The sequence below is a fragment of the Mesoplodon densirostris genome, chromosome 11, assembly GCF_025265405.1.
Source record: "Mesoplodon densirostris isolate mMesDen1 chromosome 11, mMesDen1 primary haplotype, whole genome shotgun sequence".
NCBI classification, from domain to species: Eukaryota; Metazoa; Chordata; class Mammalia; order Artiodactyla; family Ziphiidae; genus Mesoplodon; species Mesoplodon densirostris.
The window spans coordinates 20,615,486-20,634,302 of NC_082671.1; the positions used below are offsets into that span (position 1 = coordinate 20,615,486).

The 18,817-nt window shown below is 36.5% G+C and overlaps 1 protein-coding gene across 1 annotated transcript in view; it reads right to left on the reverse strand.

Moving 5' to 3' along the window:
* Window positions 1-4,714: 4,714 nt before the first annotated feature.
* SOX5 (SRY-box transcription factor 5) overlaps window positions 4,715-18,817 on the reverse strand; it is a 739,414-nt gene continuing 725,311 nt past the window's right edge. Inside the window, exons 13-16 of the mRNA XM_060112407.1 lie at window positions 15,587-15,695; window positions 12,595-12,768; window positions 6,624-6,840; window positions 4,715-5,018 (exon numbers count right to left, since the gene is read on the reverse strand). Of these exons, the coding sequence (XP_059968390.1) occupies window positions 4,715-5,018; window positions 6,624-6,840; window positions 12,595-12,768; window positions 15,587-15,695 (804 nt within the window). The remainder of the gene's footprint in view (window positions 5,019-6,623; window positions 6,841-12,594; window positions 12,769-15,586; window positions 15,696-18,817) is intronic.

Sequence of the window (18,817 nt, forward strand, 5' to 3'; positions counted from 1 at the left end):
AGGTAAAGAACACATTTGCTGTTTTTATTGGTGCCTTGCATGGCAGTAATACTGAAAAAAGAGAATGCAAAAACAAAAAACAAAAACAAAAACAAATAGGTTGGTGGCAACCCACATCTTTTTTTTTAAGAGTACATAAACTCCTGTTTTATTTTTATTGTGGCATGAATGATAACATAAAACCAAAAACATGAAAATATACAACTTATATTACACTATGTGTTATGAACAAAATATAAATCTATAACTCTATGTTATATTTACATAATTATTTATTTTATTAAATTTCAAGTGAGATGGTAGGTTGCACATACTTTGTTTTAAGCTCCAGGCATTTGATTGTCTCTTTTCTACATTTTCCCATTTTTACTCATAAAATCCAAAACATTAGAAGGACTAAGAGCTTTAGAGCCAGTGGAGCTGTATAAATACTGTTTTAGTGAACCAGTGACAGAAACACTGGGGAGGACAGGAATCAATCAGTAGAAAACCCAACATCATCTTCAACCTGGGAAATTGATAGTTATAGGAAACTTTAAAATTAAATACTGTAAAAGCCTGTCTAAAAGAAAACCCATGCCCTATAAGACAAAAGAGATCTCTGAACCACTTTAAGTGGGCTTCATATTTTTCCTTGCAGACCCCATAATTTTTATTTTACTATTAACTTGATAGACAAATATTTTATAAACCTGTTTGTAAATATACAGTTGCTTATTACAATTCAAATAATTTACCCATTAGAATGAATGAAAACATAATGATTTTTGATGTTTTAAATGTGATATAAGAAGTTTCTTCTGGGAACAGTAACATCTTCTGGATTAAGAAAATATCTGAAATTGGACCATAAAATATTTAAAGATAATTTTCTTTAAATGAATTAAGGTAAAAAGTCTACTCGAAAATCAAACCTATGAAATAACTTCATCAAAGAATGCTTTTATATTTGTTCCTTATAAGAGGATTTGGTTTCAATAATGATTATGTTCTTTGGGAGGGATTTTATACATGGTTAACTCTTAACTGTAGATGCCAAATAAATGTTAAAAATCGACTTAACTAATTTAGGTATAAGTGGACTGAAGAACATTTTTGTTATTTTATACAATTGTAGTGACTAGACAAATTCTTAGTAACTTATATATGAACTTTAACCTATTTTCTCCAGTGATGCTCTTAGATTCATATTAAAACATGACTGTTTTTAGAAGAACTGATTACAACAGCCATAAAACAACAGAATTCTGGCAAGATTATCCCTCAGTACTAGGGTTAGCGTGTGTGCCTGTGGTTTGTGTGTGTGTGTGTGTGTGTGTGTGTGTGTATGAGAGAGAGCGAGCAAGTAATGTGAAATGTGAACAGGTAAGTAGGGAAGGGGAGAGAAGGGAGACTTTATGTTCATTTGAGTTTGATCTTACTCTTATTTCCTCTCCCTTATCTTTTTTGGTCATCATGGGGCACAGAAAAAGAATACAAGGTTTTAGGATCCTTTACAAAAATGATAAACCAATCAAACGCCAGAAGGCAATGTGCTAACCCAGTAGGCTGCCATTCATAGCACCTTTATCAAATGACTTTATCAAATGACTTCAAAGCACTTTAAACATTAATATGATTTTTTGTTTGTTTTCTTTTGGGGAAAATTAAGGCAAAACAATTGTGACCCCCAGTGAATCAGACGTCAGAACAAGAGAACATAATGCAAGGCTATGGACTTGCTCTTGTTTCGATCCATGCACAGTTTCATCTCTCTGACACAAATCTAACTAAATAAAATTAACTTCTGAATTTCAGCCATTAAAGGTCACCATTAACAATTTCATTTTCCCCTTCAAATAAAACAAGTAAAAAACAAACAAAAAGACCAAACATCAGTGTTTTGTCAATTCACCGGTAAGTGTGTTAGAATTTGTGTCAGCCATGAATGCCCTCAGTGGCATCTACCTGGAGCTAAAACAAAGTATTCTTGTAGCCCAAAGTCATGAAATGAAAACAAAGCATCTTTATAACATGGTGGAAAATAAGTGTCCAGCAAACGTGAGAGGTGAACCCACATAAGTCAGAAAGGATTTGTTAACAAAGACAGAACAAAGTTTTAAAAATCTGTTTTCACATTGTACATAATAACGATATAAAAACAAGTGTCCATTTTTTTTTATCCAGAGTGCTTAAAAACAAACAAAAACAAAAGAGAAATTGGCTGTAGAAGACTGTGGCAATTAAATAACTAAAATGAGTGATGAGAGCCTAAGTTAACTGAGATTGAATACGACCCTCCCATTAATTCACTTGTAGGTATTAAACACTGGAACGTGACATTTGTTGGGGCCAAACTTTTAAGAAGGAGAAAACTTATGGAAGGATAAATGAAACTGTGTGAGTGAATGTGTTTGTGTGTGTGTGTGTGTGTGTGCATATATATATGTATGTATACATATATATATATACATGTTGGAGATGGAAATTTGTTTTAAATATCTAACAACTTATTGGCTGTACTTCCAAATCAGAGGAGAATAAAATAGAAAGGGAGAAATAAATTATGCATAACTTACTAATCTGGGAACAGCTGACCATTATTATTATTATTACTATTATTATTATTATTTTATCATCATCATCATCATTATTACAACACTAGCAAAAAGAGGCAGTTCAAATGAAAATACAGTCATCAAAAACAAACAGAAAAACAAACAAAGCAAAGTCTCTGACATGCAGGATATGATTAGCTCCTCCAAGCAAAACCCCAGAGCAAGTCTTCTGAGAGAGAGAAAAATAAAAAGGATTTTTTTCTTATTTATATGTAAAAATCAAACTTTAGGGTCAGGTTTGGGGAGGGTGGGATAGGAAAATGATGACTGGAGTGAAAACCATAGCACATCCAAGCTACTGGTTGGAGTATTTACTGTCTGATGGTTCAGCACAAATAACACTAATTCAGTTTACATGATTTCCCATTTATTTGGACAAGCCCTCCGACTGCCTTGGCACTTGGCTGGCAAAGTCTAAGCAGTCCCGTCACCATCAGTTGTTGCTCTATGCACACCTCTGCTGGAATCAGAAATTGGACTTCAGTGGATTCATCTTACAGCAAGAGTAGAGTGGTGGCAAGGGTTGCTGGGCTCAGCCAGGCTCCCTCTTGTTGGGCTGCGACAACTTTTAATCAAGTCCTGCTTTTTACGGCATGAAATGCACATGGCCCACAATTCTAAAATGCAAATGGCCTCCACCTCATTTCATGGAGGGATGAAAAATACCTTATAAAATCATCAGTTCCATTTCCTGATCAGGAAAGGATGGAATGTTGAAGAAATAAGCTAATTCTATATTTCTAGAATATGGGCAAATATATTCAAGGGAAACAATGATTGTTTTGCTTGAAGTTATCAACAGGAAAAACAAACAGAAATCATTAGGTAGGAAATGTTAGTGGAACCATCTGACCAGGGAGAAGGAACATCTGGGAACAGTTTGCTTCCCTGTTATACACGCACCCCTCTATTACACAGGGCCACCTGATCCATCCAATAATAATCCTATTAGAAGTTTAAAAATATAATTTCTGAGCCCTATATTGGTTAAGTTGTCATTTGAAGTGCAAAGTCAAGGTCAAGGCTGCTTCCAGACCAGTCACTTAGAAGGATGTGGGATTTCATCCCCAGATGTGGGTTTAACTCACAATGGTCCAACATTATTCCAATTAGTACCATAATCACACACATACATACACACAAAAATCCAAGATCAGAAAATATTTTTTTCTCTAAATTTCTTATGTCTCTCTCTCTCTTTTCACCTGAGAACAGCACCTACAGTTTCCATTTAAAAAAAAGAGTCAAATCTCACCAGCTGCTGGTATTTCAGGTTTTTCAAGGGATTGTCTAAGATATAACACTGTCCTAATTTAAGAAGGAACAGGAAAAAGGAAAGGGAAAAAATCAACTGGGTCAATACTTCAGTACAAATTTGGCACTTGCTCAAAGATGTAGTGTGGTGTGCAACAGATAAGAAAGTCCTCTAAAGAAAATGATTGCTTATTTTGTGGTGGATAGCAAGGAAGTTAAAAACAGGCTCTTTTTCCCTCTTCCCCCCACCCCATGCACAGACTCCCATCTTTAAAGTATAGAGATGGAGAAGGTGGAGAGAAGTAAAGAGAAATTCATCTTTCTTTTTTTTTTTCTGTCAGGTGCATTACCGAAAACAAAAACAAAAACAAAAACAAAAATAACAAAAGGAAAGAAAGAAAAGGAAAAAAAACCCAGAAACCCCAAAAAACAAAACTTATTTCTTTTTAAAAACTGTAGCACAAAAGAACAAAACACATTCACAAGCCACTTGTTGGCACTGTGTACCTGAGTGAGAATTTCTAGAACATTGTAGAACAAACAGCCATAAAGTTTATTAAAAAAAAAAGTTGACGGGTAAGACTTCAGTGCTTGGATGTAGCAGCTGAATTACTGGCATTATTTTACCCATAGCTTATTTCAATCTCTTGTTGTTGATATTGTTGTTTGCTTGTTGTATTTTTATTTCCTTTCCAAGCCTTTTGAGGCTGAGGTCTATTAGTCAGCTGATGTCCCAACTATTTAAGACTAACAGTTAAAGTAACAGTCAGTGTATGAGAAAGTTAATGTGCTTGGCCACTGGTAAGGATGAACCAGCTAGGGCTTCTTTAAGTCCTAAGGTCACAACAATCTTTTGACCCTTATCAGTTGGCTTGTCCTGCAATATGGTTTTCACTGTCACTCCCATAATCTACATCTGGATCATCCTCTTCCTCCTCGTACTCATCATAAATTTCTCCGTTGATGTCCTCAGCCTGGATCTCTTCTTTGATATGTGGCTCCTCTCCTTTCACGCCGTAAGTGCTCTGGATAACAGGCATCCCAGGCTCCGGGCTGCTGGACACGCTTGAGTGCTCCGAGGGCAGATGAGGGGAGGGCATTCCAGCCATGGCGATGGCTCCAGGGTACACGACACCAGCAGTGGCGATGGGGATCTGTGCTTGTTGCCTGTTGGAGAGGAATCCCCAAAAAGAGACCGTGGGTGAGTGGACAGTTGGATGCAGGTCTTAACTCTATAATTAATTTGCTCAAGTTGTCCAACTTGAAGGTCATGATTTTCACCCTGTTGCCCGACGTTTTGAAAACTGTATCCTACTTTGATCCCAATACCTTACTTCTATGTAGTGCTTTATAGATTACAAGGCGTTTGCACGTGTTACCCATCTGATTCTTAAAGTGATTGCTACTTTTCTACTTTATGAAAAGAAACTGAGGGACAGAAAGATTAAGCAGAAGAACTCAAGTCCCTGAGCCCGAGTTAATTTTTCCTTCACTACAACATGTCGAAACAGTTTTTAAAAGAATTAAACCTAAAGATAATTCAATTTTAATGGAAAAACCCTAAAGTCTTAGAGCTCTCAAAATAAAACTTCACTGCGCAGAACTCACCAGAACTGAACATGGTCCACCTCACCCCTGAAATAGTTTTCAGTGGGGGTAGGAAGTAAGGCTGGCCTCATGGGTGGACCACCTCTGCAGTTGTACAGGACCCGGGGCTTAGAAAGATCCTACACTTGGTTTAAAGTTCTGTTGTCACAATCTTGAAATTCTTAAAAACCTTTTAACAGGGACCCCGCATTTTCATTTTACACTGGGCTCCACAGATATATTCTGTAGCTGGTCCGAGTATGAAGGGATTAATAGATGATGTTCATTTATGCCTTCTTTCATTCATCTGTTTACTATTTCCCCAAGGAGCGCTGGGTCTCGTGCTCAGTGTGGAGGAGAGTACTGCACTGGGATATAAATCACAGACCCTTTGGACAAAACAAGCAGACGCCTTCAGGGGAGTGGAGGGGATAAGGCAGATTAGAAAAGTTTTGTGGTTTTTTTTTTTAAAGTATCCTCTGGCCATTTTCAGAACAGTACTTATTATTCTAAGAAGCTCTCAGGATCTTATTTACTGTTCCAGATATGAACAACTTTATTTCTGTGCTTTTTGATAAAATTCTGCAGAAACAGTGTGATTGTAGGCCTTTGCCATAGGAAGCAGGGTAAGACATACTGAGAGAGGCATCCTTAATTCAGAAGGAAACTTTCCCATTCACAACTTGTTCTACCCTGAAGAGAATCCCTACTTTATGTGATCTTGTAAGGCCACATGTGTGCCTCGAGAGCCCAGAGACTGCTATATTCAGAAACAAGTCTTTCTTTTGGAATCATTTTTATGTTGTATCATCTCAGCTAAGTTGTTAGCTGCTGTGGAATTTACACTGTGAGGCCTTGGAATTAATGAAAACCAGCAAGAAAAAGAACCAGGAAGACTTCTATGTTTTTAATAGCCAACTTCAAAATTCTTTACTCTCAGATATTTTATTTTCCAACCAGCCATTAACAAAGCTCCCGCATCAGAGCCATTGTTCTAGGAGCCTGGAATGAATTCACATGAAGTGTTCTTTCTCAGGATTATAAGGGGACAGTTTGGTCTCTGAAAATACACTGTGCTCAGGTGCTTTCTCAAAATGCTGCTTTGCAACTAAACAAATACATCGCACATCCCATTAAGTGTAACAGGAAACGTTCTCTATGGGAAAATGACCAGAAGGTCCTTACCCAACATTGAAGTATTGCCGCATTTCCTGCCGCCTGTTCCGCATGATTGCCTTGTATTCCCCGATGCGCAGCTTTTTGCCGTCCACCAGGCAGGTGCGCTTCGGCCTGGGCTTGTATTTGTAGTCAGGGTACTTCTCCAGGTGTTGCTTGCTGAGACGGGCTTGCTCCTCATAATATGGCTGTTTCTCTAGGTTTGTCATAGCTTTCCAGCGAGATCCTATGAGGAAAAAAAGTCACAATTCCCATTTGCACAGCAGCTGAGGATCCTAAAAAGGTATAACTGAGAACACGAAAATCTAAAGTAAAAATGATGGCCAAATCCCAGAAATACATAAAAAGGTTATGATTAGTGAGCTCTGACTCAAGAGGTGAGATGCCACAAGAACAGAGGTGTTGGTGGCAGTGTCCTCAAAGACTGTGCACCCAGAGATACAAACACTAAGCAATATTTTTCTTCTGGCTTGAATGAACAATTTAGCCAAATTTGTACCTTATGTACTTAAAAGCTCATAGATGATTTAATGGAAATATCTTTCATTTCTACATTAGACCATGATGTAATTCAACTGTGAACTGAAAAGTTGTGCAAAAACGCATTACATATTTTGAATCTGAGGGTAATTATCTAGTTACTGAGTATTGTTATGCAGGGTACATTACTTACTACAAAGGTTTCTAATGTATGGTACGTGTAATTCTCATTCTCCCCCTAATGTTTAAATATGCTTACGTGATTAGTTGAAAATTCATTTCATTAAAATTCTAATTATAAAAAATACATTAATGAACATGCACTGGGTAACTACTATGTGCTAGATACTGTACTAAAACCTTTACACAAGTTGTTTCATTTTTACCTTTCACCATAATCTCATAAGCAGACAATATTTATACCTATTTCTAAAGATTAAAAAAAATTGAAGTTCAAATACCCAAGGTCACACAACTATTAAATTGTGGATCACTGACTCAAACTTAGCTTTGAGAATTGAAATTGTGGTACAACATGTATCATTAGATACCTATAACCATCTACTATATAGGATCTAGCAGAAATCAAAACTCACAATAATAAGTATGTGTTCAGTAATATTTTTCTCTTAATAAATTGCTTTCAATAATATATAAAAATGTCATTTCCTGTGAGAGAGTATGCATTAGTAATGTTAGCCCAAATTGGTTTTCCCTTTCTTTTCATTTTTAATTTTGGTTTGAGGGCTTCCCTGGTGGCGCAGTGGTTGAGAGTCCACCTGCCGATGCAGGGGACACGGGTTCGTGCCCCGGTCTGGGAAGATCCCACATGCCGCGGAGCGGCTAGGCCCGTGAGCCATGGCTGCTGAGCCTGCACGTCCGGAGCCTGTGCTCCGCAACGGGAGAGGCCACAACAGTGAGAGGACCATGTACTGCCAAAAAAAAAAAAAGAACAAGAAATAATTTTGGTTTGGATTCAAGTAGGATTGCAAAAAAACAACTATTGGAAGCTTAATTAAAAATAGTTTATGCTTATTCTCAATATAGATGTGATTTAAAGCTTTGATTCAGTATGGCTATGTGCAGTAGTAATAGAAGTAGTAGTAGTAGTAATGTTTATTTTTTATTAAGAATGTGAGAAAAATCTATTTGCAGATGTTTATCTGCAAGTAATCAGCTCAACTCTACCTAAATGCACAAAGACCAAAATAACTGGAATTAGGAGATCCCTAGCAAATATGTACTGGCACTGCTGCCTTTACCTGCCGTCCAAAGTCATCTAAGCAAGATATTAAACCTTTTGAATGAATTCATTACTTAACCATAACTCCACATCTCAAATGCAAATAGCTCACTAATGAATAGTACTTTCCTACAAATGTACAGAAATCCTCAATATGGGCTGTTAAATTTATTAAACGAATGCAGAGAATGGGAAAACATCTCTTCCCTTAGAATTCTTTCCTATTGGAACAGATGTTCCCTGGGTGGGTATATCCACGTAGGTGTTACCAAGATTTATAAACAGATTTTTTCCAATCTAGACAGCCAATATGATTTCATTATATTTACAAGAGAAATACAGTTACAGTTCAAATAATAATAGTTTATTTTTCTACTCCTTTCTCAAACTTGTATTTAAATACAGTGTCCAACATTTAGTTAGCTGGTCAGGCTGTATCATTTGTAGGTACAATCTCAAACTCTTTATTATTCAACATTATTTTCTAGAGGCACATGAAAATCATTATGTTGTTCTCAGGGCAAATATAAACACAAGTAAACCTATAATACTATTGAATTAGATCAATTCTTCTTGTGGAGTTTCTTATAAGTATGTATACCAGAATTTTGACCCTCAGAATAGGGAGTGGAAAAGTGAACTTATCAGAATAACTTACTGAATAATTAAAGAAATCGAACAGTGGATCAAGGATGGTTGACTTGAAATTCACTAACTATGTTTACCGCCAAATAAAACAAAGAAACTAGCATTCTCAGTTAGAATAGGAATTGCCAAAGATTCTTCCCTAAGTCTAAATGTTCTATTAGCTCAAAAAAGAATATTTTTCCCTAAGGAAAGGGAATGTTTATGCCTCACAGTAACATGCCTTGGAATGTAAGAGCTATGTTTAGATTTCCTACTATGTGCATGATGCAGTATTCATCACTAGATATGCAGCAGTGAGTTGCTATGGTTCTTATCTTCTTGGAGCTTATATTCCAGCTGAGAAGAAATACATTAAATATGTAATTGCAAAATGTATAATTTTAATTTTAATTGTGGAAAGTACAGGAAGCTATGAGAACATATGATAAGGAGGTGAGATCAATCTTCTGTAGGTCAGGAAGGCATCGCTGTGAAAATGACTCCTAGGGGGATTGAAAAAACAAGAGCAGCCTATGGAGGAAGAATAGAATGGTCAAGGCCTTGTAGTGGGAAGGGGGAGTGGAGGAACCTAAAGTTGTTCTGGCTAAAATGCAGAGAAAAAAAGGAGAGTAAAAGATGTGTAAATTCTCAAGGAAGTTGGCCTCTAACTGTGGTATGAACTGGAATCAAAATATTTTGAAACTTGATAATATAATTTCTCTGGAAGTATCACTGAATTCTAAGCTACATTGAAAAATATGGCCATATCACTGTTACATGTCTTTTCAAAATTAAGAATTAAGGGACAATTTGACCCAGTTAATGCTTAAGCTAACTACTCCATTATATGACTGAGCAGAACAGTGGTTCAGTTTGGTGGCAAAGGCAGCTATCATTTTTTAATAATAGCTTTCGAATAGGATAACCAAATGACAGTTTGGTTTTGGTTTCAATGGCTTTGCAGGTACACCAACCACTGTTTGTAGCTGCAGTGTAACCCCCTGAAACACACTAGATGAGGATGGGAGGACAGCGTTTTAGATACCTTCAAAAGAGATGAAAACATCTCCTTGATTTGGGTGTGGCTGGCTGCTCACCCTGGACCATGTACAGGGAGTAAAAGTTCCCTGCTGTTTTCAAAAGATGAGCCTTCAACAATGAAAAAAGAATTAAGTACATTCAGGTATTCCTCCTGATGAAAAAAAAGAAGATTCAATCGAAAATATTTGATGTTCAAAATGAGGAAAAAAAATCAGTCTTGAAAGTGCTCTTTTCCTTTCTAAATCTGGCAACACAATAAAAATGAAGAGTTTGAGTTGGGCAACAGTGTCATCTCCATGGGGTCTGTAATGAGTTTGCACATTTTACTCTAACTACTGTATAACTAATCAGAAAAAGATGTCCCCCATCCCCTGATCTAGTGCCAAACGGTAAAAGGTGATTCCTTATGTTAACAATTTCAGCAGAATGGCTTATTAAAACCAGATTTTAGGGTATTATAAAATGCTTAGAAGCCCTTTAAAATGTCAACTAGGATCTCCAGAGACTACGTAAAATGTCAACCCAGCTCAAGCGCCTGTTTTAAGCAGAATGAATTAGCGGCATGCTGTCGGAGGCTGTTATCCAAAACAATCAGTAAAAGGGAAAACATCAAGCTTTCTTTGTACTTTTATATGAAATGAACCATTTAGAATGATCTTGTGGATATTTGAAGATCACTTATTTATTTGAAGCTATGACTAAATTTTGAGGCCCAAGACACCTCGGTGGGGTTTTTTCCTGCTATATCTTTAATTAATATAATTTCATTGAAAAGTCTTAAATTAGACAGCATTCTCTTTCATGCAGCCTATTATGATATAATCATATAGTCATTCTAATATTCTCTCCTTCAAACCAGAAAGGAATTCTTTTAGCCAGTCATCTCTTTCCCATGAAGGCTTTTGCTCTATTTCCTAAAATATTTCACATCATCAAAACTGGTATTTCTCTCATACTTACAGTAAGGTTTTAAGCAGTGATTATTATTTTTTTTAGTATTCAGACACATAAATGAATGATATAAAGACAGGTTAAACAATCTTAGTTTTTAGTGCTTTTTTGACATTTGGGGATTTCTAATTTGATAATAACTGATATATTAAAATATGAAATAAGCTTACATCAAGCATTTTATTCTTTTCTAGAGTTTTTCCAAATGAAACAGATATGGTATTTTTTTAAATGAAAAATTCATATGGAAGGTAGAATGTTGTCACAAAAAAGAAAAATAGATCAGAGATGGTAGAGATGCAAAAAATATGCATTTTCTTTTGATCAGTTTCAGTTTTTTTATATTTGGATATATATTTATACATAAATATTCATACATATTTATGCATAAGTATTCATGTTTTCTATGTACATATAAAGCTTCACATGTTCATATCTTTTGAGATAACCTTCATCTAAAGAGCTCAAAATCATTTAGATGAAAATTGAGACACAAGTTTAAGTAGTTAACGGTTTTTGTTTGTTTTTGTTTCATTACAAATGTACACTGTGGACTGGGAGGCACCCTATTACCATTGTTGAAAATATGGGATCATAAAAACGCGTGTACATGTTTAGTAACCACTTTCAGATGATCGGTTCCTTAATGTAAAGAATCAAAAGGCAAACTACATTAGCTACATGTAATTCCAAGTGCACTGTGGATTTTAACAAAGCTTTAATAACTTCAACAAATTTTGTTACTTATTTGTCAAAGACAAAATGTGATGATAGAGTTAAGTGTTCTTCTTCTAATTTTTTTATTTAGCTCTTAGAAGTCAGAGAAAATAAAAATTTGCTTAGGTTGTCAAGAACCTGGACACCATGCTCTTGAAGGTAAAGATGATGGTGAGGATGACATTGATGATGATGATGATGTCAAGAGAACAGCACCAAAGAAATGGCATCTTGCCTTCCTTCTTTCTGGGACTTAAATTGGTGTATAATAGGTCTCTTTATAATCAGTACTCTTTCCTTTCAACCATCTTTGCTGTGTGCTTCAGTGTCTATGTATGTTGGGTAAATATGCACTTTTGTCATCTGTTAAGCTGAAAGCTGCAATAGCAGGAAAAGTCCCTTTTTAAATGATACTGAAAATACACGTAAGGATACTAAAAGTAAAAATTAAAAAATGTACACCCAAACGTCTTCTTGTGTCCTGACAATCTAAACTGATTTTCAATTATAGTATTAGAACAGACATCATCTCCACCTCCACCCTCACCCCCATGACATGACGAATTCTATAGTGTTCACAAAGGAAAAGAACAAGTAAGGTCAATACCAATACTGAGTGGCTTGTGTGAAAAGAGCTTTTTTTCCTAGTCTCAATTCAAATATTTTAAATTTTTGAAGAAGAGGAAATATTACAACAACTAGTGTAGGAGCACACATCTAAATCAAAATTTGGGCACAATTTCTTGATAAATGTGGAATGCTTCATGGTCAGAAGAAAAGGCTCCATATGGTGTACCTAATTTTTAGATAAGTAGAAAACATAAGCTACCTGGCTTCCAAACCCAGTCTCTTTCAACAAACGCAGAAAACAAAACTGTACCTGTATTTCATACATCACTTAACCCTTTATACTTTTCTTACCCAGTATCTTGCTGATGTTGGAATTGTGCATGTCAGGAAAGGCTTGAAGGATTTTCCTTCGTTCATCTTTAGCCCACACCATGAAGGCATTCATTGGACGCTTTATGTGGGGTTCATTGCTACCACGCCCCCTGGATTCTCTATAAATTCTTGATTCTGAGACTCCAGCACTTCCTAAAAACAGGGAACATTGCTTCACGTTAGTGTTAAAACTTATGGCAATTCCCTTCCTTGCATTATTGCTTTTCAGTCTATTAAAATATCTGAAAATCAAAAGCACATCTAATAATGGTACTTCTAGTTCTTGAGCCATTTGCTAGTTTGTGAAGTTTCTGTGATAAGCCTTGAGGTGTTGAGTGTTGTTATTTGTATTTTTAAGTCCATTTCTAATATATTTTTTCTTTCTTTCAGTGGACTATGGACTGTTTCACCATTTACTTTCAAGAGCACACAAGAAACTTGAATATGTGATCTTTGATACAAATTGGAAAGAGGATATAGTTGGGTTAGGTCAACAGGCATGCCAGTACTGTAGAAATATTAGATAGGTCAAAAAGCTCACAAAATTGTGAAACACCAAACTGTTCAGCAGAATGGATGACTACAGGTAAGGATGTGTCTCTTCATAGCATACTTTTTCTCTCTCTGAGGCTATATAAAAACACTGCTAAATAAATGTTTAAGGTTAAAATACAATATAGATATCTCCTATAATGTGTTTGGCTTTTCTTTGAAATTATGTGCTAATACATGCATGAAATATGCTGATGCAGCAATGATAGTCTGGTTCCCAAAAGATATTTGAAAATGGTAGGAAAAGAACAAATGAATGGGGCTTCCATGGTGGCGCAGTGGTTGAGAGTCCGCCTGCCGATGCAGGGGACACGGGTTCGTGCCCCGATCCCGGAGGATCCCACATGCCGCGGAGCGGCTGGGCCCGCGAGCCATGGCCGCGGAGCCTGTGTGTCCGGAGCCTGTGCTCCGCAACGGGAGAGGCCACAGCAGTGAGAGGCCCGCGTACAGCAAAAAAAAAAAAAAAAAAAAAAAAAAAAAGAACAAATGAATGGTTACAATCTATGGTTTCTTACGAAGTCTACAGTCACATATTTAAAGCGAAAAAAAAAAGTTCATTTCCCTGAATTTTCCCACTAACATCTAAGTTATCCAAAGAGATCCATTGATAATTACATTCCAAACAGCAAGACTCAGGATGATAAAACACGACCAAGTGTCACACTGGAACCTTGGGGAGCTTCAGGCACTCCTCTAGGCTTTATCTGACTTTGTAGAATGGCTTCAGCAGATTAAACTGCTTCCAGAGATACTTGAATTTAGGCAAAGAAAATAAGGAGAAGCAAAACATATAACTCTGGCACTATGTTCTCCAGGGTTATCATTACAAAAGATGAAAGAGATATATTCTGTTAGCATGTAAAAGTTTCAAATATTTTGGGGTTTTTCTAGAGCACTGCTCTTCTTTTCTTCCTTCATACTCCTTTTCCTTTCTTAATTTGAAGGAATAGGAATCAACCAAAATTACCCAGACTTGAAGACCTCTATGGCAGCAAACAAAAAACACAGCTTATTTGGAATTTCTCATTATTTCTCTTTCACAATATGCTCTTTGGTCTGATGAAGATTAGAAAATATTTTGCATATAAGCATGACTGAATATAACAAATAACAGCAACAACAATTTTGATGTTTTAATGCTGATTCCCATGGGTATATTTTATCATGCTGATACAACTTAAAATTTATGAAATGTGTTATTACCAGTAATTGTCTTTTTATTGACAAAAATGAGTGCTAATATATGGTGACATCTTCCTAAAATGGGTTTGTAGCTAGCAAATGATCATTTGCACATCTGCTTTTTCTTGTTCTTACACCTTACAGCAACATAAGCAATAAAATGAACATTATGTGACTTCATCAAAGCTAAACAAGCTCTCTGTATGTACTTAGGCCAGGTTTATCTTAGCCAAGCAAAGCAGAAAAGAAGGAAACGTCTGGATACAATAGGCTAGAAAAACACAGACTTTTCTTGGATAGCCAATTCAATAAAATTTGGTCTCGACAGAATTATCTGGTTAAATGCTCAAGTTTGGCTAGTCCCTTGGCTGCTCACTGGTTTGCCCTGGTTCAGTCTTTTCTGTATGCAGGGAGCTTCTGCCACAGTAACAAAGTTGAGGACCATGCTCTTGAAATGCATGTATGTCACCTGACACTGGAGAGAGGTTCCCAGTCGGGGCTCAGTGTAAGAGGAAAAGCACTTCCTTCTTTTTCCCTCTTTGCTGTGCTATTAGAATTAGAGCATCAATTTATTTAGTTGTCCCTGTGGATGTTTAGAACGTTCAAAGATGATGCAGACAACAGAAGTCTCAAGGCACGTGACGGAAGCATGAGACTGCACCGCTGGAGCTCTAGTTGGGTTACAGAGGGTAGGCAGGGCACCTGACTGTATGGTAGATAGAATAAGAGGGAAAGGGTCCCAAATGCAAGAAACTATCCTGAAAATGTCCTCTGAGCCATGTATTCTGGTCAGGGTTTGACAAATGAAAACTTCAAAATGAGCTTATAGAAAAACATTTTTGAAAAGTTTGTTTCAGGTGTAAGAAATAGGGAAGTGAGAGACAGGGGAGATGATGATTGAGAGCATTTGCTTTAGAATCATGCCATCTTGAATCCAAGACCTGCCTTTGGCGCTTACAGCCCTGTAGTCTTGGAAAATATGACTCAAAATTCCTAAGGGCTAATCTCTATATCTGTAAGAGTTCTTATCTCACAGGTTGTGTTGGGGAGTAATGAGATGATTTATGCATAGCACTCAACAGAGCGTTTGGCACGTGGGAACCACTCAGTACATGTGAACTCTTACTGTAATGATCAGGTATGAGGTGGCTGTTTTGTGTATTTTTTAGTAGTTTTAATTGGTATTAAACAGACACTTCTGCACACTACTGGAATATATACGAAAAATTTCACAAACCATCAGAATCTCCACTCATATTGAAATCCATCATGGCATGGCTAAATTTTCCTTCTTCATTCTGTTTAACTGCCAGTTGCTGAGTCAGACTCTCCAGTGTTGTTTTTTCCTTTAAAAAAGAAATTTATAATGAGATCTCAATCTGGAAATTATAATTATTCAAAGACATTTTTTTCCTTGGGCTATAGATAACGCATTAGCTTCTGGAAGGGATGAAATGCTGATTTATTCACCTTTGCACATTCAGCACGTTATACTGAGGTAACTGAAGCCAATGATCAGCAGGATGTCTGAAGGGACTCTTATTTGTAGAATCCCCTATACAGTCTTGGCATTTGGGTTTGCTAAGCCTAAAGGATGGATGCTGGGATCCTTGGAGACAACCTTCCCAAATCACAAAATGTGCATAGAAATGTCATGGAAGCAACCTGTTTTACAACATTTGGAATGCCTGCTTTATTTTTAGCCAGACAGGAAAAGTATAGAAGTGGCATGAGGCCCAGAGAAAGTCTTCCAATAGTCAGGTGACCAAATGATTGAAACATAATTCACAGTAGTGCCCTCGGGTTGCCATCTCACTAAATGCCATCTGCATTCCTCATGCAAGGGTAATGAAGACGTTTCAATATTCATTGTTAATTGCTTGTCAAGTCTCTGTACATTCAATGTGAGTGCCTGCTACTTGGACCACGATTTGATTTGGATTGCTAAGCCAAAATATTGAGTTGGAGAATTATCTGAGATACAAATATACCAAAATTAGATCTGCAAAGACATCAAGTCATCTGAAAGCATGCAGTGCATGATCTGAATTCATGGAGAACATGGCATTACAAAGTAAATTATTTTCAAGAAAAATATAATGCTTAATCTACACCACATGAGATTTTAAACTATTTCCAAATTAAGTAATTGGGTGATTTTAAGAACAGAAAAGCATACAATAAAAGGTTTACAACTCTTTCTAGAACTTTCCGTCATTGCTCTGAGGATGATGAGGTTCCAAAGCAGCTTTAAGAAAAGCACCTATTGGATTTCATAAGATTTGCTCATGTTTCTTGGTAATTATGCACCTCATTTTCTGAGGAACACAGTCATGAGTTACACAAATGAATCACATACACTGTGGTACAGCTACTGACACAATAAAAATTTCACAGAGGGCTTCCCTGGTGGCACAGTGGTTGACAGTCCGCCTGCCGATGCAGGGGACACGGGTTCGTGCCCCGGTCCGGGAAAATCCCACATGCCGCGGAGCAGCTGGGCCCGTGAGCCATGGCCGCTAAGCCTGCACGTCTGGAGCACGTCTGTGCTCCGCAATGGGGGAGGCCACAGCGGTGAGAGGCCCGCATACCGCAAAAAAAACCCAAAAAAGTTCACAGAAAATAATCAACTATTTAAGATAATTGTATTACAGGTAAAGGACCCAACTAACGTTCCCAACAAGAGCCAACAGGGTACTGAAATTCTTCATACAGTATATACTTTATCTCTACAAAATCTCTGACAGTATTACAACTATACATACTAGATGAAAAATTTTCTTAATTTAGTGGCCTTGGAATCCATCTCTGTTCATCAAAGTCTGATATACAATTTAATAGAAAAAATATTTTAAATTGTCAATCAGTATAAAATACAGTAGAGAACCTGGAAACAAAATAGTTTACACCAACTTTAGTTCTATAAGATTATATAGTACTAAAGTTGAAATAAATTATATATTTAAAAATGTAGAACCTCACCCAATTTTGTTTTGTGTATGAAACTGGTATTTTCATCTGCCTTACATGTTCTACATTTCTTTTGCTGAGAGAGTCTGCTGTATATATTCAGCTGAGCCCATGAGCACCAAGGACACCAGATTAACAGACTGTCTTTATAGTAAATGTAGCTGTTAAAATAGAAGACAGTTACATTAAAAAAAAAACAAAACACATTCCATCAACATAATCTGAGAGTCCCCGGGTCAATGAAGACTTTACTGTACTATCTTTGGGGAATGTACTGGGCATGGATCACCTCTCAGGTTTTGATTTAAAAGTGTATAGGGCAAAAATGCTACATATTTTCTATTTTGAAGTAAAGTCTTTCAAGAAGAAACAGCAAAATGAAGGCAATCGGAGTAGAAAAAATGAAATGTTAAGTGACTCTGAAGATTCTGCATTCAGCTGTATGGATCTTGCACCATCTTACCAAGTAACTAAAATTAGCAAAGGATGAGCTCGAAAGTCACAAGTAGTTTTTACAATAAGTAACCTCTAATCATCTACCTCTAAAGCACATAGTATAATAAAATGATTCAATTAGCTACCCAAAAGTGGAATTTATGATACTTCTTAAGAGGATGTCAGTAGGAGAGAGTGGAAGTAAACACAGTAAGCTGCACTCCTTTTGTGACCTTTTGCATAGTCATTTAAGCTAATTCTCAGTCATGTGAACAGGGTAAATGAGAAGTAATTGGAGGACCTGAAGAAGGTGTGGTATGCTTTTAATTAAAACACCTTACAGTAGCATGTAAATCAAAATGGTAACACTGCCACAATTTAGAAACTCTTGCTGACAATAAATTCAGAAGACAGAGGAATTGAGGTAAGGGGTATATCATAAAACCCAAATGGTTACATGGTAAATATATGGTATCTATCTATCTATCTATATCTATATATAAAACACAGTGGTTATATAGTAAATAATTAGCTATACAATTCCATATGGATATTGATCCCATTGTAAAATTTCATATTTAGTTCTTATGTATACAGGTAGATATAAATCTATGTGTGAATAGGATTCTAGAAAATATACTGAACTACTAAAAGAATGAGTTGGATTTAAGAATATTCTTCAAAAGTTTAAATTCAATCTATTCAGGAATATAGGAGGAAAATCAGTCAAATGTTATAAAGCACAAATGCTGGTACACTGGGAAGATTCCATTCATCCTACTACTTCTAATCCCATCTGTTCCTGGACGTCCCCTTCGCGAACAGTCCAACTATGCACTGTCATGTCTAAAACTCAACCGTTTCTGATTCTGTACCCTGGGTTAAATATTTCCCTTTCCAAAGCCTCTTTTCAAATGTGTGAATATTACTGAAAAAAGGTGATTCTCAAAGTTCTTATAATTAAATTAATCCTTTCTAAATAGAGACCACTGAAACAAAATAAGGGCAGTAAATGTCAGGTAGGGAGATGGTAAATGGGAAGATGCTGGAAATAAGAAACACC